The sequence below is a fragment of the Porites lutea genome, chromosome 14, assembly GCF_958299795.1.
Source record: "Porites lutea chromosome 14, jaPorLute2.1, whole genome shotgun sequence".
Lineage (NCBI taxonomy): Eukaryota > Metazoa > Cnidaria > Anthozoa > Scleractinia > Poritidae > Porites > Porites lutea.
In genome coordinates this window covers 16,959,113-16,984,923 of record NC_133214.1, presented here as the reverse complement: position 1 = coordinate 16,984,923, position 25,811 = coordinate 16,959,113, and the positions used below count along the sequence as shown (strand labels likewise).

The 25,811-nt window shown below is 39.6% G+C and overlaps 1 protein-coding gene and 2 pseudogenes across 1 annotated transcript; 1 reads left to right on the top strand and 2 right to left on the bottom strand.

Annotated features, from left to right (window-relative positions):
• Positions 1-1,885: 1,885 nt before the first annotated feature.
• Positions 1,886-9,273, top strand: LOC140923993 (uncharacterized). Its single transcript, XM_073374000.1, has 6 exons — positions 1,886-3,805; positions 4,802-4,992; positions 5,948-6,032; positions 7,335-7,481; positions 8,291-8,413; positions 9,268-9,273. The coding sequence occupies exons 1-6, from the start codon at positions 1,928-1,930 to the stop codon at positions 9,271-9,273; spliced, it is 2,430 nt and encodes an 809-aa protein (XP_073230101.1). The 5' UTR covers positions 1,886-1,927.
• Positions 9,274-9,508: 235 nt separating this feature from the next.
• Positions 9,509-25,811, bottom strand: part of LOC140924811 (uncharacterized) — a 47,737-nt pseudogene continuing 31,434 nt past the window's right edge.
• The window catches only part of LOC140924802 (uncharacterized), a 451,675-nt pseudogene continuing 450,279 nt past the window's right edge, over positions 24,416-25,811 (bottom strand).

The window sequence follows — 25,811 nt, the reverse complement described above, 5'->3', positions numbered from 1 at the left end:
GGTGAGGAACATGATACATGCTTGCTGCTTAAGAGTTAATATAGTTATGGAAACGTATTTTATTGCCAACGAGACAACCGAACTAAGAAGCGAGGTTGACTCGGCGGCAGAATTATAACGCCGCACAATGTAGGCAAAAACTCAAATTCTGCGTAACCCTCTAAAATTTGTATTTTTGACCATATTTGGGTGTAAGTAAGACCCCATTTTTGGGTAGTGACGTCATGGTCTTGTATTTACAACTCGAGGTCCGAAATAGACCTTTTTACCGATACGCCGGCCATATTGAATTAATTCGATTTAAGGAGTATTATAGGATGCCCAGGGGGCATGAGCACATTTCGTCTGTATTTTTAAGCGCTTTTCGGGACATTTTTTCTTAAAGTTTTCTTAAAATAAGATTGTAAAGGGAAAAAAGATCCCTGTGCCGTGTTTGGATGTAATAATGATCGCCTTTTTCCCGAGAAATATACAGTGAAAGACCATATTTCTAATACTAAACTAGAAAAAGGCGATCATTATTACATCCAGGTGAGGTGGGGAGGTGCGGCTCGGCCCCTCATACCCTGACCCTGTTTAAGACAAAAATCGCTGATTTTCCTACCCTGTTTAAGACAGAATTCCGATGTTTGATACCCAGTTTAAGACATTCGTAGAACATAAGCGCAGGCTCTTTATCGTCTAAGAACAGGGTTATGAGCTCCTGTCTAAGAAAAGATACCCTGTTTAAGACAAAAATCCCGAAAAACATACCCTGACTGGCCGCACGTCCCCATTAAGCCCTTATAAGGGAGTACCCCCCAACCCCCCCACCCGAGACTTCGCCATAAGATGGTGAGTGACTGATTGCGGAGAACACTCTCTCACAATTTTTCTCTGCCCTTTCACGTCGTCGCTTCCTAGCTTTTGCCTTATTTTCTTTCACTCTTCTCTTTTTCGAGACGAAGGTTTCTTTTCCAAAAGGATACATTCTCTTGTGTTTTTCTTTTTGGGCCTCTTTCCTCATCAAAGTCTGGTCAATGTTACTTTGCAATTCTGCAATCATTCCCAAGCATTTTTCATTGAAGCATTGCCCACACTCTTGTCCACTGATGATTTTCCCAGCCTTTTTAGTGAACCGCTGGGCATTCTCTTTTTGAATACTACTCTTCAGCTTCTCAGATTTCTCTTTCAAATACTGAAGATTTTTTGGAGTTTCTGACTTAAGTGGTGAGCTAATGTTTCCAAATGTACCTATATCCACATCAGCGTTACTGGTTTTGGTTGGGGGGTGGGTCACTAGTTTTTTCTGTGCCACTCTAGGGGTGGGCCGCCCCAATTTTGTCAAATAACTCGGGGGTGGGCACTGGAAACCAGTACTTACTGCATATCAAGCGTTATTGTTGCGCGTTTTTCAGGCGAACGAAGGCAAGCGCAGCCCGTGTCTGGTGCTCCTCGCCCGCTTCACTCTTGCCCTCGCTCTCCCAAAAAACGCAAAAAATATGTATTTCTCCTGTTATGCAGGCTACCGGATAAATCACTATCCAGCGGATAACTATTAGTGAAAATGATTGCATTATCCACTGGATAAATTTTGAGAGCGTTATCCACCCTTTGAACAAATCGTGCCTGATGCGTAGGCTGACATAGTCATGTCTGTCTCGCGTTTTGGTACCCTGAATACCAGAGGGGCACACCCTATGTCTCTACATGTCTCTGACGCCTGATCGCAGTTTAAGTGAAGCAGAGCCGAGACCAAGATGAAACAATCGACAACGTAAAGCCAAGTTTCGACTGCGCGCGCATTTCAGACAGAAGCGCGCGCATTTTCCGTTGCCCAGCAGTGTGACGTTTAAATCGCTGATTGCAGCTGTAAAAGCCAATCACGAGACGACTCCTGGAAACTTTAGAACAAACAAACCATACCGGAGCACGAAACCGACTTAACATGGAGCCAGTACACAAGGGAAGTGATTCGCTCAACCAAGAAGTGGACTTTAAACTAAGCGCTTCTGAAAATACACCAGATAAGATTTCGTCTGCAAGGACTGGAACAGAAAGCCTCCAAATCGAACTTGGTCTTAGCATAGATCAGTCGATGGAACGGAGTTTTAATGAAGGAGATCCTTCTTTGAGTGAATTAACCCCTGTAACTGGTTCAGAATTCACGGAGGAAAGCGAAGTACCGCATACCAATGATCCTAACGATTCACTTGGTGAAATAAGAGAAGATTTATTTGGGAAGAGTGAAGTTATTGAAAAGGATAGAGAGATGATGAGCGGAGAATCGCAGAGTTTTTCTGAACAAGGCGACTCAAGTCAAGTGGAAATCCAAAACCGTGCAAACCTCTCTAATCACAGCAAGAAACAAAATTCCAAAGAACTTGTTTCAAAAGGAGGAAAAAGAGAAAAACCAGGAGAATTATCGGTGAAGAAGCTGAGAAAAGATCAGTGTTGTCAAGCCGATAGTTTAAGAGCGAACTCAAAAAGTAATGAAGTTCAAATTCTGAAAGAGAAGCTCGCTGTGAGTAAGAAAGACACGCAGACCATGCATAAGTTGTTAGAAGACGTTCGTAAAGACTACGAAGATCTTCAGAAAAACTTTGAAAAAAGAGAGAGCGAAGCAAGAAATAAAGGATTTATTGAGGAGGTGACAAAGGAAAGCAATGAAATTAAAAAGGAAAAAGCTGAAGTTAAACGCAAAGCGTCGAAAAAGGAATGTAAAAGTTCAGATGAGTTGAGTTCATTGGAGCTAGATAAGCCGAGAACGGTCAAAGCAGCTAGTGACGTGACCTGCCCTTGCTTTGCGCAGAGTTTTCGTAAAGTTGTAACGGATGTTACTGAGGATTTTAAAGAAACCTTCTCGCTGATAAAACAAAGTTCGCAAGAGGAAAAGGAGAGGATTAAAAAAGAACTTGCCCAGTTAAAAGACGAATATAAATGCGCTTTGGAGAGAAAAGATTCTGAAATTCATGCATTTGAGGAGATGATGAAAGGTTTGCAATCAAGGATACGTGAAAGCGAGCGAGAACTTGTAAGTTTTCGAGATGCAGTGTCGTCATCTTATGAAGAAAAGATTAGACTGTACGATGATATTTGCGCGTTAAAAGACAAACTTGCAAAGGTGGAGCGTGACGGCGAAACAAGTCGCGCTGCCTTAGAAAGAATAAAACACGGTTTAAAGAAATTTTGCACGGCTGAAGAGTATGAGGAACTGGAACATCAAAGTTTTAGATTTAGTGATTGTGGAGAAGTGGAAGGAAGTCCTAGAGAGCGAAGCGAAAGCATTGAGAGTGTAACTGAGGTTCATGACAAACTGGCGAAGTTTCATCCGGTCTTGAAAAAGGCCAAAAAAGAAATAACCAAGCTAAAGGAACAGAAGCAGGATGCCGAAAATCGTTTGCAGGAAAAAGTCTCTCAAGCGACGGAGAAGGAGAAGCAGTTATGTAAGACGTTGAAAACGACTTTGAGCGAGTTGAAACAAAGCCAAAGTGATACAACAGAGCTTTCAAAACAGTTGGAAGCACTAAAACTTGAAAATACCAGACTAAATACTGGTTCTGATGAACTAGAAGGACAATTGGAAGATTTGCGCAGAGGGTATGCACAAGAGCTAAGAACGGTGAATGACAAGTTGAAGATCTCGAACGAAAAACTGATGCATAGCCAAGAAAAATATAACCAACTGCAAGAGGAAAATAAAATATTACGTGATGACTATGACGATTTAAAGAGTTTCGTGGACGAAATGAACGCAAAGAAAATGAAAGACGTTGTTATTGATAGCTCTGACAACGGGGACGATTTATCGGAGCAACTGATAAAGGTGAGATAATCAAATTTATTATCCTTCCAAAATATTTCGCCGTATCTGATTGGCTCAAATCCCCCGACTAACTCTCCATGACCACCCGGCGTTAGGTGAGAGCAATATACTATCGATTCGGTGATATATTTGCTTGGAGACAAGGTTGATCTATAGTATATTTGCGTGGAAACGGGGCTGTTTGAAATGGCGTTTTAGTACGACTATCTGAAGGCAAAATAGCCGAATTCCTGACCGTTACTGAACAGAAGAACTGAACGGGCTGATCGTAAGATTTCAACAGTTACGTGCGACTTAAAGAATAATGCAGCTAGCCGCTGGTTTTGTTTAACATAGAAATATAAGTAGCTGCCTCGACCCTTGACGCTACGCACGAAAACCGGAGGCGCAAGACTTCACGGGAATGATGATTCCTGAGATAAATCGCGGTCCGCTTGAAAGACAGGAGGGTCTCCTGGGAACGAGGCAGCTAATAAAGGATTCAAAAGGCATGCAAACGAGGTTAATGTGTCAATATGATGATGTTTTGGCCTCTTTTTCATGTCAAGACGGCTGATATATCTGTAATAACGGTCATTAAGAGCGCAAAATCGCGGATAGTTTGTATCGTTCGTTAAATAAAAGTTGGTTGGAGGCTGTATATTCTTGACAACGTTCCATTCAACCCAAAATTCTGGAAATTTTAGTTGGTACATCAAATGCTACGGACCGATTCGTTTTGGTCCGACTGGAATAATCGGGACCAGCTTTAAAGGTGGTCCACTTTGATCCGGTTATATCGGTCGGTGGGACCGAAATGTCCCTTTCCATTTCCAGTGCCACTCCTGTATCCTTCTTACAAGAACAATAACCAAACGGGCGGTGGCTTGTGTCTAGTCTGTGTAACCAGAATCTTCCTTTAGATTGGGCACGTTGAATTTTCCAAAGTTCAAACCGCAATTTTAGTTGAATGGAAAGCGCCCGGAGTTTATAATACCGAGAGTTTATTCCTTGTAGGACGAGTCATTGCTAAAGGAACAGCTTAAAGTTGAGAAAGACAGGAACGAAAAATTCCAGAACGAAATACAACTTCTGAAAAAGGACATTGATCTGTGGAGAGAAATAGCTAGCGATGAGGGGTTTACTGGAGGTGTGGGATACCTGAAGATTGAAAATGAAGATTTAAAACAGGAAATAGAAGATCATCAGTAAGTGAGAATCGCTTACAATATTCAGGATAAATAAATATAGAGAAGAACATCACCGTTAAATACGCAACTAATGCAGTTGCGAAAAGAAAGCCTGGAAAAATTCAACCGTGACATCTGTAATATCGGTGCCCGGCGAGGGGGGCGGGGGGGCGTACTTCCTAGTAGTAGGCTAATGGGTATGAACCGCTGGATGGGGTCGCATTTTCACCACTGGAGTGATCATTATGTATGGGGTTGCATTTTTATAAGAGTTACTAGAATGGGGTCGCACAATTTCAGGATTTTGGGGGGTCAGAAAATTTAGCTATTCAGTGATTTAAAAATGGAAAGATTTACACCACATTAAGTTTAACAAACGTGTCAGTTAATTTCATGATGAAGGTTTTATAAGGTAGATGCATAAACAAAAAGTGACTAAAACTTTGCACGCATGACTAGTACGCACTGACCTCACTAACACTTTGAGCTTTTAAGCTTTTTAGCTCACCCCAACAACCCATAATTTATTACAAGCGGTAGAGTGATCAAAACAAACATTCGTAGGCCCCGGCCTACAGGTCTATGGGCTGGCTACGCCCCTGCTACAGGTCAAGATGAAGTAATGAATATATGACATTCATATATTCATCCTTTCACTAAGGATAAAGTTAGCCGAAACATTTTCTCGATTCTAGTGAAAACCTGTTGCCCCAGGGTGGTTGCGTTTCGCCAAGTTTTGTAAGGAAATGTAGGAACAGTTCGCTCGCCCAAGGGTGGATCAGGTAGAGGACTGACTGGAACCTACGTTTGATAAGCAAAACCACAACTCTGGTCGTGAATCATATTTTTTGATACATCCCCATTTGTCAAATGTAGGCGAACTCTATTGGAGTCGATTTCAGAAAAAAACCATATCAAATTTCAGAAAGAGGAAAGTGTTGCAATTTGATTGTGTGTTTGTTTCCTTATTTAGAGCCGTCATCAGACAGCTTTTATCGAAGAAGAAGGAGCACATCCGAATCATCAATAAGTTGCGTACAGAAAATAGTTTGCTTAAGGTACGGCAGGATAACTTTTCCCTCTAGTTGCCCTAGGCTAACACCGGAACTAGTTAAAGAATGACTTGACAACCAACAATTTGACTAACAATACACGACTGTTTAACTGTGGCAATAGACGGATAGAAAGGCACCAATGACAATACGAGTCTTCATAGCCAATAACATCACGGCTTAACTGACAGACGACCAATAACATCGCGACTTAATTGACCAATCAGGTCAATAACCAGAGTTTAATACCATCAACTGACGTGATACAACTCACTTTGACTCTGAGGATGACTACTGCACAGGTTGTCGAAACGTCAGTCACTGTCAACAACAACAGTCCTATTCAGGACTACGTTTACTCGGACGATCATGCTCAACGTACTTATGAAATGACTCCTGTGTTCAAACCTTTCACAATACAGTAAGAATCTGCGTTTTCCCAAGTTAGCCTAAACGGGTTTTTACATAAAAAGTAGTAAGCATAAATTTAGGCCATTCACGTTCTTAAAAAATTTCTCATTTTCTGAAGAAAAAAGAAATACATTAAGTGGTCTTTAGCTTACTCCTTACATAAAATCTGCATACCATCACATTGCAGTTGGGGTGATAAGGCACCTATGTCTCCAGAGAGGACTCCGAATGTTGACTTATCTTTATTTGCCCAAGTGTACGGAATTTTTTTAAAAATAGATTTAGAAAATAAGAACCTGCTTCAAATTTTATGTTAATCAGGTTCTTGTTTAGAGGGGATCTAACTGGCAAATTTTAGCCTAACAGGTTCTTCAAATCCAGGTTCTTACACGCTGGTTTTTACTGTATCCGCCGATTGGAATCCAGACTGGGCCTTCCATAATAAAGAAAATTTCACCGACTGCTACTATTTTATCGTAAGATTAAGAGCGCTTTATGGCGATCTTTTCTATCATTCAAGTCTCATTTTATTGGTACTATTGGGTTTACATACCAGTCACCTATTAACAACATCCATTTTAAGGGGAATACTCTCACATTGACGATCACCCCAGCGTACAAACAACTGATACTACTGGGTTCACAAATCAGTCACCAACAACAGTCTTTTTGATGACTACACTCTTATGAACGATCCAGCGCACGGTTATTAGACCTGGATTCGAAACTGTATCCTAGCAAAGGCTCTACTGTCAGGGTGATGGTCGATCAAACTCGACAAACTAATGATAGCCCGGAGTTCAACTGAATATTTTTTGCAAAGAAGTCACTTCACTGAGCAAATCTCAGTAACTCTAAAGATGGCAGGTTCTAGTCTAATGACATTTAACTCGACAGGGACCGCGTAACGCACCTGAAGATACACACGAGGATTCGTTGCTCGAATCTGAGGATGAACTGGAAAGCGAGATGCCTGATACGACATCAACACAGGAAGGTCAGATGAAATTTGACAAGAATGGAAAAATGGAAGACGAAAAACAAGTTAGTATCTAGATTTCCATGCCATAATTTAAAATGAAAAAATCTCACCGAAATGGGATGATGTCGTAGGGGCCGCTTATTAAGAGGGTCAACTGTAGGAGTTACGTGGCGAGATAAAGAGAACCGCTGACACTGGCCTGGTTGCCGCGAGTGCAGTTTAGTTTTTTATTGTATTGTGCAAACTGAATCAGGGTTGTTATTTTATAAATCTAGTGGGACTGATCAATTTTAATAAGAAAGCAAACAACGAAATGATCTTACATTCAAATGAACCAATCAGCTGTCACCGCAAGTGCACATTGCCGTCGAAAGCGCGGGAAAAAAATTCAAACAGTGGGAAGCCTCACCAAATTTGGAAGAACTTTGCGATATGGGAACTGATGACGTCAATCGTGCAGGGAAGTTGCCAGATTATTGAACGGTCAATCGAGAAGATCTGGGGACGAGGTTGAGTTGTTTTGGCAGTGAATACAAAACGGGGGATCATTGCACTCGTTTCACGAAGAAGAATTAGGCGAACTATTGGCTAAAAACATAGCAAGAACAGCAAGAGGACAACTCGAAAGACGGCATCTGCTATTTGGAGAATATTTGCAGAACTGAACAACCCTTTATCTCCTAAACTTGCCGATAAACATGCACTATCGAAGATGAACTGAAAATCGATGGAGGTCAGCATGTTTGAGCTTGTTTTTAAACTAAAAAATTATTTTGAATGAATAAAAAAACAAGTATTTTAAAAAAAAGAACTAGACAGCCATGACAGCCCCTTTAATACTAAGAAAACCATCCCTCCGTTCTTTTAATAGACTGAGTTTTCTGATGAAGAGGAAGATTCTCTATTTGTACAGTTCATGGACGACAACGATAGATTACACAAGGGTCTTAATCTCGCGGAAATTCTTGAATACGACACAAGCGTGAGCGAAAAGGTACGTTACGTATTAAACGCAGTAAAGTTGGTTTTACCCTGACTCTAAGGGCAAAAGCCACCTCAAACCACTCTGACACCCTGAGTGCCAGAGAGTTTGCACGGCTTCCGTTTTCGGTCAACTCTTTGTAGTGACCCGAAAAAGACGTTTTTTGTTGCGGCTTGCCGCTCGTGGCTTCGGTCTTAACGCCGAAGACGTATCGGTCTGCGGCCGACCCCGAAGCATCTCCGCCGCGCTCAATCGCCGCACGCGATACAAAAAACCTTGGTTCCCTTGGTAACACGTAATTTCTCCTGATAGTAACATTGCTAAATCAAGCATAAAGGCCATGAGGAAATGATCAACGAGTTAAAAAGGTCTTAATTACCTACAAATTGGTGAAAGAAATGTCCGCATTTATATCATCGAAATCTTAAGTGCCACATACCAAATAAAGACTTTTTCCAAGCGCTTAAATTCTTGGAGTGGACATGTGCGACATAAGCAAAACAATTAGACAACGTTGCGCTATGGTCACAAACCCCTCCTCCTTTCCCGCCATTTTAGAATCACTGTTTTCGAGCCAAACTTTTGTGCCACCAAGTATGTGTACGCCTGTCTCACAGCAGAGGTAATCCTCGTCGGAGAATTCCGACAATTTCGGAAGGAAGGTTAATGGTAAAGTTATTTTCGGAAGCTCCCGCGGAAAATTGAGGACTGCCTTTTTGAGCCGCCAGTGCATGTTGTTCGTACGCAATAAACGTATATAAACAACAGAAAATGTGAAAATGACCGTAGTATAAGCCTTACATACTAACGTTCCTCTTCTTGCTAATTAGATATTCATCCCTTTTAATCTGTGTCTTTCCTCTTAGGAGTAATTTGAGGAACATGATGGACTGATAATCTTTTTTATTAGAGTTTTCATTACAACGATATGATTAAGGTTTAATAAAGCAGTCTTCTTTCCGATACAAACCATCTTTGTCTTATTTTGGTAAATCATAATGGTAATATAACTAGGACAAAACAAACTTAAACAAAATCACAGACGGAATGGGCCATTTCCCAATCTCCCCAAGCCTTTGTTTGAAAGCGCGACTAAGGGCAAAGCCATTGATACAAAATTGATTGTTTATTCTCATGTAAATAACACTCATTTTCACAAGAAAGATTTTGAACTAAGCCTCGTTTTGAAAGTGAGAGTATTTGGAACTCGGAATGGCTTATTACTTAGCTGTTAGTTGTCCATGTTATGGAACACATGCAATGTTTCTCCTCTGTAGAGGCCCAAAACACTCATATTGCGACGGAATTTATCAACCTGCGAATGAGGCGCAGTCTTCAATTGTCTCCGGCCTTCCAATAATTATAATGTTTAATTAAACTGGAAAAACAAAAATCTTAATATCTCTTCAAAAATGCTTGAAACCAGCCCGAGAAACTCACAAATTGCAACATATACAATAACAAAGTAAGACACTTCATTTTTATTTCAAATTCTGTATTAACTGTGGCAATAAAGTAGCAATGTTTGTAACATGTTCCATACAAAGTCTTAAATTTTGCCGATCTCATCATTATGTACAACGTGGACTACGTTTGCTGCAATTGCTACGCTTGCTACACTTGCTACGTTGGCTTTGCATGCTACACTTATACGTTTGCAAAGTTTGCTACACTTGCTACGCATTCTTCGATTGCTACACGTATTCTCTTTCAAGATGTATAATTAAAAGTGTTGAGGACTTGAATCAAACTTGGAAATTTTGTTTTCTACAAAACAGAGATCGGCGTACTCTTTAATTTGTTTTGACCAGGCACCAAACAATTACAGAGTTTTTAAATTTCCCTAGTTGTCTTTCTATTTTTTCTCCTGCTTTACTTCTTGTATGTAAAAGGTGTCGAGAAGAGAAATCAGAAAACTTGATGGTAAAAACAACGTTGGGAACGCGAATAAGCCTGGGCTATGAAAAATAGCTTTAAAAATAAAATAGCTTATCAAAAAGGCGAGTAAATGTAAAACTACATTTATAAGTGATTTAACCTAGTGAACAGGGTATTTGACTTCAGTATTAGAATGGAGACCAATCTAGACACTAATACACTTAACCCAATCTGCCGAAAGAATTCAAAACTACAGCTGTGTAAATAATATAACAGTAAAGAACTATGTTAAATTGCTAATCTAAAGTGCCTCTGCCCCATGTGGTATCAATGAAAATAGCCGAAATTGACCACTGATTCCTGATATTTTTGACGTGACTATAAAACAAGTTTTAACTGCCCACGACTGGTCGCAAAATATTAAGCTACCAAACGTACGCTGTAATTTTCAGACTACGTAAAGCTTCAACTTATTTATTAACAGCATATAATGTTCTCTTCTGGATAAAGTGTTCCTTTTCTTGGGAGGAAGGCTCCACCTCGTAATTGTGACACAAATTAGAAACTGACTTCGACTTCAGATAGCTAGAAACTGCTTCACCGCATTCTTCATCATACCTATACAACAACAAAAACAGCAAAAAACAACGTTAGCAAGCTAACAAAAGAAAAGGATAGTGATTTCATCAAGCGAGGCATAACATTTTGACAACTAACTTCTAAGAGTGCGATGGATTGATCGTATTCCGGAATAAGAATACGCAAAAGTTTTGTTACAAACCTCCTCTATACTGCAATTTTGAACCATTCAAAATATATATAGATCAGAATACTTTATTTCAAGCAGTTTTGTAGATATTGCAATACTATGAGAGACAAAACAAGTGATTTCTAGCGAGTTTATTCCATTTATTTTTATTTAAGACGCGGAATACCGTGAATCGAACACGCACTGAATATTAGAGCAAAGGGTCACATTTAAACTGGTAACTTCAACCAATGATTAGACTCATTGTATAGATTTAAAGAAACTTAAATCCTCTATTAAGCCCCCCTCTCTAATAAGCTCCCCTTTTCAAAGAAGGAAAGTTATTATCCCCCCTCTCTCTTTCCAGCCCCTCTCCCTTTTCTTAAATAATAGACGTATGATAGATGTATTAATTATCACGACTGTAACGCTTCATGGGGACTTATCATCCGGTATGGTTTATTCACGAGCTCGAACTTCGGATTTGATTTTGATCTTCGGCTTCATGACCTCCAACTTCATGTGCTTAAGCATTTCCAGTTTGCGCTCTAGTTCTTTATAAAAATTGAAATGATACTACAATCTTCGTTTAATAGAGAGGCTTAATAGAGGAGTTACCATATTTGGAGACTTTCCTAAACGACCACCTTCCGTAAGCGACCGGAAAATTGATCTTCGGATTTTGGGTCGTCGCTTACGTCAGGTTCGATTGTAAGTTACATTGGAACGAACTCAGACGGGGCCACCGACACTTTCAAATGTAAAAATAAAATCATGAGACGTGAAACAAATTTTCTAGTGTTTAACCACCAAAAGAACTACCAAAGTCAAACTCCTTTGTTGTTGTGCATTTGACCTGTGACTGGCAGATTGACGCTACGTGGCACCGTTTGAGTTTGTTGCTCAATAATATGGCAAAAATTCCTTGTTAAAATTTCGTTTCCTAAAGCACGTAATATGAGCAAAGGTTTTAATATATATCCCAAAATACCTTGCTGTTTATTGGATGCCCTCAAACTCGAGCGTTACGTCATCACCAATGAGAACAAACGGCGCCCAGTACTTCACTGCATTAAAGCGGTCAGATTCTCTCATGGATTTCATGGCTTCATTCAGAGCTTCACTGGCACTTCGACCATGGACTAGTTGTTTGTAGAAAACTTTCATGAACTCCATAGTAGCTTCGTCGTCGATCGCCCACAAGGACACCAGAACAGCGCGAGCACCAGCACCCAAAAACGCCCGTGCGATGCCGACAACACCCTCAGATTTGACTTCTCCCCAAGCACTATGACAACAACTAAGTACAACAAGTCTTGCCCTAATCTTCGCCTCTAAAACATCTTTCATAGATAAGAGATAGTCCTCCCTGGCTGGATTTACGCATGAACGTGTTGTGTTTGGGGCCAAGGCAATTTCTCCTGTTTCCATTTTACCGTGAGCAGCAATGTGCACCAAAGCAACCGAGGAGATACGTGCTAAGACTTCATCTTTTGTTGCCTGCTTTCCAACGAGAGGTTCAGTTTGAAGTATTTTCCCAATCATCTGCACTTCCTTTTCAGCCCACTTTAACTGCCCCAGCGTCATTCCTTCATAAACTACCTCCTGTACCCACGGATCGCCGACGAGAAGGGCGCCAGTCTTACTGTGCCAATCTGCTGGACAATTTTGGATTAATCGAAGACTAGAAAGTGAAGGAACCAGACGAATTCTGAAAGTTTCACAGAGGTACTCTGATTTCAAGTCCATGAAAGCAGCATAAGGGGCCAAACACAGAGGTCCTTGTGGAACAATCACAACCTCATCGCTATGGAGCAAGTCTCTTATAGGGTCTATAACCACATTGTAAAATGTTTGTAATGAATTTGTCTGAAAATATGAAGGACAAGACTTTGGCTCACTGGATCTTTCTTCTGCTAACTTTTTATCGCTTGGGTTACTTAATGAGCGATCTTCACAGTTAACATCAGCTCTCACACCTATTTCTTTATGTGTAGTTTCCAACAGAGACTGGAAATAGGTTGTGACGGAGATATCGATCTGACTTCTTCAAGTTTGGATTTCTTTCCCTTTCTCGTTCACCCAGAGAACTATTCCTCCCTCGCTGATAGCCATGAATGCTGTATTTGCTGGTAAGTAACTAGCAAAGTCACTTGGTCTTGCACAAAGTGTTCCTATTTCTGGGCGTAGCCCTTTAAGGCCATACTTCAACTCCAGAAGATCGTTTAAAGCTTGTGCACGTCCTTGATCGGCAGTTAAAAGCGCCTCAATGACTTTACCTTCCTTAAACTGCAGCTTCCACAGCCTTAAATTAATATGATCATACGTATTTTTAAGGCTAATCTTCCACTCGTCTTTAGATATGAGATTTCCCCTAATGTGGTCGAAGACTTTAACACTGTTCTTATAATAGTGAACGGCTTTCTGGAACTCTCCCAGACTTTCATAGGCGTTGCCAAGATTACCGTAAGCTCGTCCTTCCCCTGCCCTGTCTCCCACTTCTGTGGAAATTTTGAGGTGTCGTTCATGGTACTCTATGGCTTTCTGGAAATCTCCAAGACTTCGAAAGGCGACGCCAAGATAACCGTACGCTGTTCCTTCTCTTGCCTTGTCTCCCACTTCTGTCCAAATTTTGAGGTGTCTTTCATGGTACTCTATGGCTTTCCGGAAATCTCCAAGACTTTCATAGGCGTTGCCAAGATTACAGTACGCTCTTCCTTGTCCTGCCCTGTCTCCCACTTCTTTCGAAATTTTGAGGTGTCGTTCATGGTACTCTATGGCTTTCTGGAAATCTCCAAGACTGTGATAGGCGACGCCAAGATTACCGTACGCTGTTCCTTCCCTTGCCCTGTCTCCCACTTCTGTCCAAATTTTGAGGTGTCGTTCATGGTACTCCATGGCTTTCTGGAACTCTCCAAGACTTTCATAGGCGTTGCCAAGATTACCGTAAGCTCGTCCTTCCCCTGCCCTGTCTCCCACTTCTGTGGAAATTTTGAGGTGTCGTTCATGGTACTCTATGGCTTTCTGGAAATCTCCAAGCCTGTGATAGGCAATGCCAAGATTACCGTACGCTGTTCCTTCCCTTGCCCTGTCTCCCACTTCTGTCCAAATTTTGAGGTGTCGTTCATGGTACTCTATGGCTTTCTGAAAATCTCCAAGACTTTCATAGACGTTGCCAAAATTACAGTACGCTCTTCCTTGTCCTGCCCTGTCTCCCACTTCTTTCGAAATTTTGAGGTGTCTTTCATGATACTCGATGGCTTTCTGGAAATCTCCAAGCCTGTGATAGGCGACGCCAAGATTACCGTACGCTGTTCCTTCTCTTGCCCTGTCTCCCACTTCTGTCCAAATTTTGAGGTGTCGTTCATGGTACTCTATGGCTTTCTGGAACTCTCCCAGACTTTCACAGGCGTTGCCAAGATTACCGTAAGCTCGTCCTTCCCCTGCCCTGTCTCCCACTTCTGTGGAAATTTTTAGGTGTCGTTCATGGTACTCTATGGCTTTCTGGAAATCTCCAAGCCTGTGATAGGCAATGCCAAGATTACCGTACGCTGTTCCTTCCCTTGCCCTGTCTCCCACTTCTGTCCAAATTTTGAGGTGTCGTTCATGGTACTCTATGGCTTTCTGAAAATCTCCAAGACTTTCATTGACGTTGCCAAGATTACAGTACGCTCTTCCTTGTCCTGCCCTGTCTCCCACTTCTTTCGAAATTTTGAGGTGTCGTTCATGGTACTCTATGGCTTTCTGGAAATCTCCAAGCCTGTGATAGGCGATGCCAAGATTACCGTACGCTGTTCCTTCTCTTGCCCTGTCTCCCACTTCTGTCCAAATTTTGAGGTGTCGTTCATGGTACTCTATGGCTTTCTGAAAATCTCCAAGACTTTCATACGCGTTGCCAAGATTACAGTACGCTCTTCCTTGTCCTGCCCTGTCTCCCACTCCTTTCGAAATTTTGAGGTATCGTTTATGGTACTCTATGGCTTTCCGGAAATTTCCAAGGCTGTAATAGGCGATGCCTAGGGCGTGCTGGAAATCTTTAAAGTTTACATAGGTGTCGCCAATATTACCATCAATAGGTGTGGTTGTCATATTTTTTTTGCTAGCTTTGCTATTTCAGCTCGTCTGACAAAGGGTATACATATTGTGGTTTCTTTTTTCTTCTGATACCATTTGTCTTTATGTACTATGACGAAGAGGATCTGAAAAGTACAATTAAAAGCTATAGTAAAAGCTTATTTATTAGCTCCTTTACTATTGGTTTTTGTCTATCACAGTCGCATTTGATTTGCCTCAAAAAGGAATCCTTCTACGTGTTTTTCATCGTTGTATAATATGACTTGATTGACTGGAACCGCCGCCCGGTTAGCTCAATGGGATAAGCGCCGGTCTGCTGAGCGACTAGGCTGTAGGTTCAAACCCCGGCCGGAACAACACTCAGGGTCTTTAAATAACTGAGCAGAAAGTGTAATAACATCTGAAAAAGGTTAGACTTTCTAGTCTTCTCGGATAAGGACGATAAACTGTAGGCCCCGTCTCACAAGCCCTTGTACGTGTAATAAATCTGTGGGACGTTAAAGAACCCACACACTCTTCGTAAAGTGTAGGGCACGTAGTGCCCAGTGTAGTGGTCTATCTCACTTTTACACTCATGTATAGGGGCATCATTACTCATTCCTTCATTATTTGTAAACTGCACCTTAAGCAGTCTGGCAAAGTCCCCCAACCAGTGTTGTAAATTATCCCTGAAAAACCCTGAGGGGAGTGGATAATAAGATATTTACAATTTTCAGTTTACTGGGCTCTTCTCTAAAAAACGGAAATATTAACATTCATTTAAGTGATAATGACCGAAATTAAAAACAAAAAGAAAAGAAACAGATTTACCATTGTTGCCCCCGCAGGGATTTCGCCCAGAAGGCGAGATCCGAAGGAGGCACTTTAGTAACTCGCGCGTATATTAAGGAAAGTACTTACAGTTGAAATATACAGTCAGTATGGCAAAAAAAGTCTCGATTTGCTTGAACAGGGGCCGCGAGGAATCGGTAGGTAATGATGACGTTTCTATTGTTTGCGCCCGCAAGTACAAAATGGGTAGGATGACGTCAGTTGTTGAGAGGAGAAAACGGCTCGAAGCAATCGGATGAATTTCAGGCTAGTAAAGACAGAAAATCCCGAAGGGACCGCTCAGGTAGATTTTGTGACATTTATAGCGACACTCATTCTTCTATACTCTTTTGCGTTACGTGTTATCAGTGACATTCTGTGGATCAGTTGTTTGAAAGTTATGGACCAAAAGACACTCGTTAAGCGCAGATGAAGTTATAAGGAGCGTATAACTGTTTATAGATAAACACTTGGAGAGTTTGCCAGACACGAGTTCACAAATCTTTGATTGGAAATCTTGCCAGACACTCTTTCTCTCTCTTTGACCGGAATAAGACTCAGCCCCAAACCCGCAAGACGAGTGAACAACGGCTAGCTTATCACTAGCAGAACGATGGGCGATTACAGAAATTCGTCGACAATCAAATTCTGTGCTGACTTATTCAGCGCTCACAGATATCCTTCCGCTATAAAGTTTAAAATAAGACTAGAATGCGCGAGAGTGAATTGATCAAACGTCCTTTTAATTTCTAAGGCTTACTTTCCGGCAAATATAATAAACTGAATGTAAAAAGTGAAAGAGAAATGTGGAAAAATTCAACTTCTAATTAACTCTTTTCTTATGGTTTAGAATAAACTATTCTCGAAACTGAGAACGTTTTGATCAAAGCTGTGTAAATCAAACTGAAACTGTGCATGGAACCTTGCGTTTCCTGTATTTATCTCACCTATTGAATGGAATATGTGTGAAAATCTTCATTATGAATCGGTATATTTCAAAAAGCTACACAATGAGCAAGAATACTATAACCGACAATATACAGAGCGGGGGCAGCTGTAGTGTAAACTATTACTAGTTTAAACATGGTGTATATAAATTATCTATCTACTCATTGTATATTCATCTACCTTCTACTGAAACTACTGAAGCTGTTGCCAACAAACTACAAACCGGGCCAGTGGAAACATTTCAGAAAACTCAAATTTCGGAATTGCACTTATTTCTAAGGGTTAACATCTCTGGGAAGCGGAATACAAGTGCTTAGCAATTGAAAAGAAAACCTATTTCTTTACCACCAAAACACTGAGCTAGTAGTCGTCGTAAAGTGGTTATAGGTTTGTGTGCAACACATTGTAGTATACCTGAAGTAGTCAATCGATAAAAATCGGTAAATCTGATTTGATTCATATTGATTGTATCGATCAATCGGTAGAGATCGATGACACATTCGTTTCGTTAATCTATTTTGCTTTTTTTTTTTCCGATTTCATCGATTTATATTGGAAGATATATCTGTTCATCTGTTCATCCAAAAATGAAAACTGATTTCATGGAAACAGTAAATTTGTTGACAATTGAGTTGCAATTGAGAGTCGAAGGATCAAACAATTATCTATTTTTAAAAAGATCTTTTTAAAAAATCTGAGAAATCTTATCTTCTCTTCAAAACCAGGTTTAAAATCTTCTGGTTCTGGGTATCCAGCTTTTCACGATTTAGACCTGCCGCCCTTTCGACGTCGGTGTTAGTTCCGGGTGTAGTTACATCGTGAAGTAGCCAATGAATAAAAATCGTCAGCAATCAAGTGATTTTTATCGATTGACAACGAAACAGTGAAAATCTATGTAGGGAAATCTTTGAATGAATTTCAGACATCCCTTCAACTCGTGGGAATGTCTGAAATTCAGGCTAGGAAATCTTTACTAAGGTTGTATTTCTCGGGATACTTGCCTGCGAGAACTGAATGTAATTATAAAAGCGAAGCGTTTTTGTTATTATGTGCAAAACGAAGAGTTTTAGAGAGAAACTTGTGCGTGCAATGGTTTCCACATTTCTCTTTTTCGTGGATGCTAACTTATACCAAAAAACAACAATGGCAATATCGTTAAAATCATGAAAAATCGATAATGTCGGTTTGACACAGCAGTTTAGTTTATCGATTTTCACCGATTTCCGTTATCAATCGATAAAAATCACTTGATTGCTACCGATTTTTAACGATTGACTACTCCGAGAGTATACCACACATGTAAGTATATAGAGTTTCTTTGTGTCACGTAATTTACGAAGATTGCTTGCCAGTTCTTTTTAAAAAACATCCGTCTGAGGATAAGCCGGTTTAGAGAGATTTCCGTATTCAGCTTGGCCTTACAATTTCTTAACACAAACATAGAATCTCGGAAAAACTTAATACCTTACTGACTAGAAATTTCAATTCTTGTAAAGGAATTCGGTCATGAACGTATTGCTACGAGTTTTCCAAAATTTTTACAGTGGCAGCTGTGTAAGGAGAGATTTCCCATGTACCCTTTATTTGCCTCGAACTTCATATGTAACTTTTAAATATTCCCTTTGAAGTTGTTTCAGCCGTAATTTACATTGAATTTGCATTGAGATGTTTTAGTTCTTTTAAATTATATACACATTTTATTTCAATGTTGACTTTTAAAAGGATAATTAGTTTCTCAATAATTATACAGCTTAGTCACTGCGGAATAATTGGATCGTTCCCCTGTTCAAATACCAACCTTTCGTAGTTTTTATTTTGTAATTTTAAGGAATCCTGAGCAAAGGAAACTCGAATTCTTTGCACAGCTTTACTGCTGAATCTTTGTAGTTTCTGAAATTCATCTCCTTGACTGACATTTAATTTTGAGTCATTTAGTTGAGCAATTAAACTTTAAAGCTAAATTTATCCAGCTTTCAGCTGATTTTATTCAGCCTTCTTTCCATTTGTTTTGTGACGTTGCAATAACTTGATCGGTTAGTATAAATAGAACACTGTTATCCCAGCTGTTTTTCGATTTACATTGCGATTTACATGCTAATACGATTTGCATTTTGGTTGCACATGCCTGTATGATATACGTTCATGAGCTGAAGATTAAACTGTTGAAGTCCAAGTTTGAGTGCTGTCCTGTTTTCCAGTTGTAGCAGATCCTAGTATTGTGGAACAGTGACGAGTTCCTTTCCCGCTAGCAAAGCGAGTTGCGGAGTTAGTTTTCCCCCTTGTTGTTCATACGCCGAAGTCGCTCGAATTCTCTTAACGCATATTTCCCCGATTTGTGTTTGGAAGGGCAAAACCTATCGTCACAGCTGAAAACAGTTCAATTACTGTTCCTTTCGATCCTATACTCATAAACACTCCCAACACCTATTTTCTGCATATGAATGCTATTTATCTTGATTAAACTTAATTAAATTCATCTTTTCAGTATAAATATAGAAGCATTCTGTAAGCTAGGATATATTCAGTTTTAGCTCTGGTCAAGCTTGTCATTGTTGCACAGAAGAAGATTAAACAAAGTTCAACTGCTAAGTACTGTTTGTCCATTCCTTCAAAATCTGTATCCCAACATAAGCTTCGTCAGAAAATTTCCCAGCGATTAACGCCAAAGACATTTCTTAACTTTGGATAGGGAGTTCTATCTGGTGTAACTGCAGCTAACGTATTAAATGCATACCTCAGTTCTAAATTCTCGAGTAATCTTGATAGTTCGCAAGAGGGTACAGCAGACAGTCCTTGATTCGTGACGACGAAAGGGTCTACGAGGAAATGATAGATGTAGATTAACAACCAAATGCATCTCTCAGGTAAATTCTAGTGTAACTTGACCTAATACAATACCTACCTTGGTTATAAATTGCAAAGTCGTTTTGATATGTAGTACAGCTCGCTTGATTTGTCACGACGAAATAGTCTACGAAGAAATCATATTTTGCAAAACAAGCTTATGTATAAAGTCAATTGAACATTCCTTCACAAAAAACAGGACCTGCACAAAACTAACCTGGGCGACAATCAAACCTTTTACCAAGTGAATTTTGAATCTTGAATGAGGGATTTTTCCCTTCATTTAGCTTTCAGTTTCAATTTCATGAACTTACGTCAACGAAATTGACGTAAAATGAGGTGTGACATTAAATCTAATATACAGTTATCAACATTTCTCCGAACAAAATGACAAAGAGCTTTAAAAAATATCTTACACCAGGTTCTCTAGACTGATGGAAGCTTCCGCAGATGAAGTTGGTCGGATACTTCCTGTTTTTTCTCCGAAACTTGCTGGAAAAATATGCCTTGTTGACGGTCTTGTGATTGACCTTCTGACGAGGCTCACACTATAGATTCGATATAGATCGTTTTCACTGTCACGCACCAAAAAAAGTAAATTGGAAACCGTCCAGTAGTTATTTATTTTTCTCGCGGCTTCGCCTCTCGTTCTCGCGCGCTTTGCGCGCGAATTTCACCGCTCGTGCGCCCGGCTCGACGAAACCGCCATGCGACATAGGCTACTTTTTCAGACAAAAAGAGAAGTAAAATCAAAACAAATCGCGACTTGTAAGCGCATGCTCTCGCGCTTTGTGCAAGCATGGTACATGTAATTGCTTCCAATTCTGGCTGGTTCATGTCGCTATTTGCTCCTGTTGTGATTGGTCATAGCAGTTACTTTGGTTTTGGTTTCAGTTACAAAACTCACTTGACCAATCTTTGATACAAATTATTTGATTGCTATTAGTTGTCCACATTATGGAACACATGCAATGTTTCTTCTCCGCAGAGGCCCAAAACACTCATTTCTCTTACAAAGGAAAACGTGTCGCTGCAGCTCTTTCAAAGTGCAAGCGGCTTCATTTTGCAAAAAGGAAGGATATCATTTCTGTATACTGACAAGTGCAATAAAAATAGTATACTCGCCATGTGTCACTTGACCGAAAATAGCAAGGAATTTTGGCATCGTCTTGCTCTCCCTCTTGCTCTTAGCGTTTGACTCAGAGACAGTGTAATAACAATAATACTCATGTCTCAATTTATGATTAAAACCTAAAATACAAATTAACACTGGATAAATTACGCCTACTACATTTCGTACGCTTGCTACACTTGTGTACTGCATTTGCTGCCGGCTTGCTACGTACTGCACTCGGGTATATGCTTTCTTTTTTTAATTTTTACTTGAACAACTGGAGGTTGTTAGGCTCATAGTCATAGGCGTACGGGCCGGGGGGGCGAGGGGGGCTGCAGCCCCCCCAAATTTTGGGCAACTAAGAGTTTTTGGGCAGCGAGAGAAAATTTGGGCAAAGCCTGTTTTTAAAGACGTCCCCATGTTTATTTAATTATTTTGAAGACCTGAATATTAACCTGAAGTCGGCGTAATAATACAGTTACATTCACACGAGTTATTTTCATATTTATTTTTTTGTTATTGCTGGGCACCGTGCTGCACTGCACTAGCTGGAATGGGCTATCCAGTCATGAATTGATTAGAATAAACTTTCGCATAACTTTCTAGAATCATCTCTACTTGAAGAACAGGGTAGGTCTGAAAACGGAGGAATGGCTGACTAATTCTCAGTTTGAATTACAAGAAGAATCTTAATTCTTTTAAAAAATCTATCGAGTGGTTTAAAATTATTCGCTAATTTGTTAAAGTAGACCGAAATGTTTACAAAACCGCTAACAAGAGCGCCGCGATACATACTAATCAAATCCTTCTTTTTAGCAATCGGGCAGAGCTATCTCCCCGATCTTTCACACACGTTTTTAAAAAGATTAAAACTACTATGAGGTGAAATTGCATGTCAAAAGCGCTTCGTTTTCTACAGATAGCAGCCAAACCTCACAATTTTCCTTTTCTTACCGTATTTCTAACGGTAAAGACTTCATCCCTAACTATCTCAGTAAAGCTCTTATAGATTTTGCTTAAACTTTGCAAACATCGTGAAGACCGTATTGGCGAAAAAAGCTCCTGTGAACGATTTTGTAAGGTTCCCAGTGCCGAGAATTTTTAATTTTGCTGAAGTAAAATAGGTAATGGCGCGATTTGGATGCTATGACAACTCCAATGTCATTGCAACCCTGATCATGACAAATTTTCATCTACTGTGGTGGCAATTTTTCCTAATGTTTGTTTATGGCGACGTAGTTTATGCTCAAACTTGGCATTGACCCTGAAAAGCTGTATCGAGCCACCTTTATACGCCAGTGCGGCCTATGTTGCTGCAATATGGCCCTCGTTTCTTTTCAACTCTTCTGTAAAAATTTGGGACACTTGCGAGAATTTTTTTGGGCAAATGGTTTACCGCCCCGCCTGGCAAAAAATTTCCCGTACGCCTATGCTGCGCATGGTATTAAATGCAAATGCGTCGAGTTGACAACAATAAAACTTAGCTTCAGAAAAATAATAATGATGATGAAAAAATACATAAATTAGTTAAATGAACAAATAAGTAAATAAACAAGTAAAAGGTTTTTAATGACTGTATTTACCCATAAAGACTTAAAAACTGGATTATACCTTTTGCCTGATAAACAACTTAAATTTTTTGACTCTCGGTACAATATAAATAACAATCACAGGTATCGAAAGTGATATTTCGAACTTGCGACACAAAATTTTTAATGGTAGAAGCATTTTTTAAATCATCGTGCAGGGAGTTCCAGATGTTTGGTCCATGTTACCTAAAAGTGTTAAGTCCATACTTAGAAGTATTTCAGTAGAGACAGCGTCATCTTCCCGCCTAAATTTTATGTATTTCCGAGCTCGGCGACAAAGCCCCTCATCTCTGTTGTAATGTTCATATTAGGTCAGCGGTTATTTTTTTATTTATCCGGGCACTTTGTTTCCTTCGCTACGAACCACGTGTGATATTTGAGTCTTCGTGTTTACCGAGATTTTTACCGATAATTCTAGTCTGTTTTCTGCTGTGGACATTATAACCCCCGCGTCATTTTTAATTTGTTTGTGTACAATCTTTCTTGACCTATCCCTAGCTGATACCATTTTTGTCCTCGAAACCCGTGCCGCAGCGGAGTACGTGTACAACTTGATTCAAACTACATGGGATGAAAAGGTAAATTGCTGTTTCGGAAGATTTTCAAAAGGCTTAAAACTGGATTTAGAAGCCAGGACAATGATATGAGGTAGGTCCAGGGTGATTAATTATGCTGGTAACAAAAAATTAAGGTGATTTAGATATTGCGACGGAATTTATCAACCTGCAAATGGGGAGCAGTCTTCAATTGTCTCCGACCTTCCAATAATTATAATGTTTAATTAAACTGGAAAAACAAAAATCTTAATATCTCTTCAAAAATGCTTGAAACCAGACCGAGAAACTCTCAAATTGCAACATATACAATAAAAAACTAAGAAATTTCATTTTCATTTCAAATTCTGTGTTAATTGTGGCAATAAAGTAGCAATGTTTGTAACATGTTCTATACTAAGTCTTAAATTTTGCCGGTCTCATCATTATGTACAACGTGGACTACGTTTGCTGCAATTGCTACGCTTGCTAAACTTGCTACGTTTGCTTTGCTTGCTACACTTACTACGTTAGCAAAGTTTGCTTGCTAGACTTGCTACCGGTACTTGCCACACTTGTTACTCTTGCTACGCTTTCTTCGATTGCTATACGTATTCTCTGTCAAGATGTATAATTAAACGTCATGAGGACTTAAATCAAACTTGGAAATTTTGTTTTCTACAAAACAGAGATCGACGTACTCTTTAATTTGTTTTGACCAGGCACCAAACAATTACAGAGTTTTTAAGTTTCCCTAGTTGTCTTTTATTTTTTTCCTGCTTTACTTTTTGTATGTAAAAGGCGTCGAGAAGAGAAATCAGAAAACTTGATGGTAAAAACAACGTTGGGAACGCGAATAAGCCTGGGCTATGAAAACTAAATATTACGCTTATCAAAAAGACGAGTAAATGTAAAACTACATTTATAAGTGATTTGACCTAGTGAACAGAGAATTTGACTTCAGTATTGGAATGGAGACCAATCTAGACACTAATAAACTTAAACCAATTTGCCAAAAGAAATTTAAAACTACAGCTGTGTAAATAATATAACAGTAACGAACTACAGTGAAACCTCTATTAAGCGGACACCTTCAGGACCTTCCCAAGTGTCCGCTTAATAGAGGGTGTAAAAATTCCAGAATGTTTGTTAACGATCAACATTCAACGGTTACTCAGTACTGTGATAAAGTTGCATGTTGTTAAAGAAGCTATCCCAGAGTTCAAGTTCGTTACCTTCCATTACCAACTTTAATCTGTTTGTAAATGCAAAAACATTAACTGACTTCAGTCCTTATTTCATGGACGTAAGCAAATACTACTATTGTCAATTCTGTCCGGTGTCTGCTTAATAAAGGTTTTTAACAATAGAAATTAGCTAAATACACCTTATTTTAGTGTCCGCGTCCGCTTAATAGAGGTGTCCGCTGAATAGGGGTTCGTTATGAAGGGAAACATAAAGCGTTAATTTCGGGACACGGCTTAGTGTCCGTTTAATAGAGGGTGTCCCCTTAATCGGGGGTCCGCTTAATAGAGGTTTCACCGTATATTAAATTGCTACTCTAAAGTGCCTCTGTCCTATGTGGTATCAATGAAAATAGCCGAAATTGACCATTGATTCCTGATATTTTTGAGGTGACTATAAAACGAGTTTTAAGTGCACACGACTGGTCGCAAAATAAGCTACGAAACCTACACTGTAATTTTCAGACTATGTAAAACCTCAACTTATTTATTAATAGCATATAGTGTTTTCTTCTGGATTAAGTGTTCCTATTATTGGGAGGAACGCTCCATCTCGTAATTGTGACACAAATTAGGAACTGACTTCAACTTCAGATAGCTAGGAACTGCTTCACCGCATTCTTCATCATACCTATACAACAACAACAGCAAAAAGCAACGTTAGCAAGCTAACAAAAGAAAAGGATAGTGATTTCATCTGGCGAGGCATAACATTTTGACAACTGACTTCTAAGAGTGCGCTGGATTGATCGTATTCCGGAATAAGAATACGCAAAAGTTTTGTTACAAACCTCTTCTATACTGCAATTTTGAACCATTTAAAATATATATAGATCAGAATACTTTATTACAAACAGTTTTGTAGATAATGCAATACAATGAAAGACAAAACAAGTGATTTCTAGCGAGTTTATTCCATTTATTTTTATATGAGACGCGGAATCTGGTGAATCGAACACGCACTAAATCTATTTATAGAGCAATGGGTCACATTTTTAAAACTGGTAACTTCAACCAATGATTAGACTCATTGTAGACTTAAAGAAACTTGCATACCATAAATCCTCTATTAAGATCCCCCCCCCCCCCCCTCTTTCCAGCCCCCTCTCCCTTCTCTTAAATAATAGATGTATGATAGATGTATTAATTTATCACGACTGTAACGTATTAACGCTTCATGGGGACTTATCATCCGGTATGGTTTATTCACGAGTGGGAAGTTCAGATTTGATTTTGATCTTCGGCTTCATGACCTCCAACTTCATGTGCTTAAGCTTTTCCAGTTTGCGCTCTAGTTCTTTATAAAGATTGAAATGATACTACAATCTTCGCTTAACCCTTTAGGTCCCAAGAGTGTCCAACATCAATTTTCTCCTAACAACATCAGCAGATCAACAAGAGCAAATGTTATGAGAATTACTAAATTGATGACCAAAGCGAGAATACTTTGATCTTAAACCAAAATCTCTCTCAACTATTCTTAAAAGAAATGTATGGAAATCGGTCTGGAGAATTTGTATTTGGATCGTGGGGCATAAAGGGTTAATTGAGAGGCTTAATAGAGGAGTTACCATATCTGAAGACTTTCCTAAGCGACCACCTTCCGTAAGCGACCGGAAATTTGATCT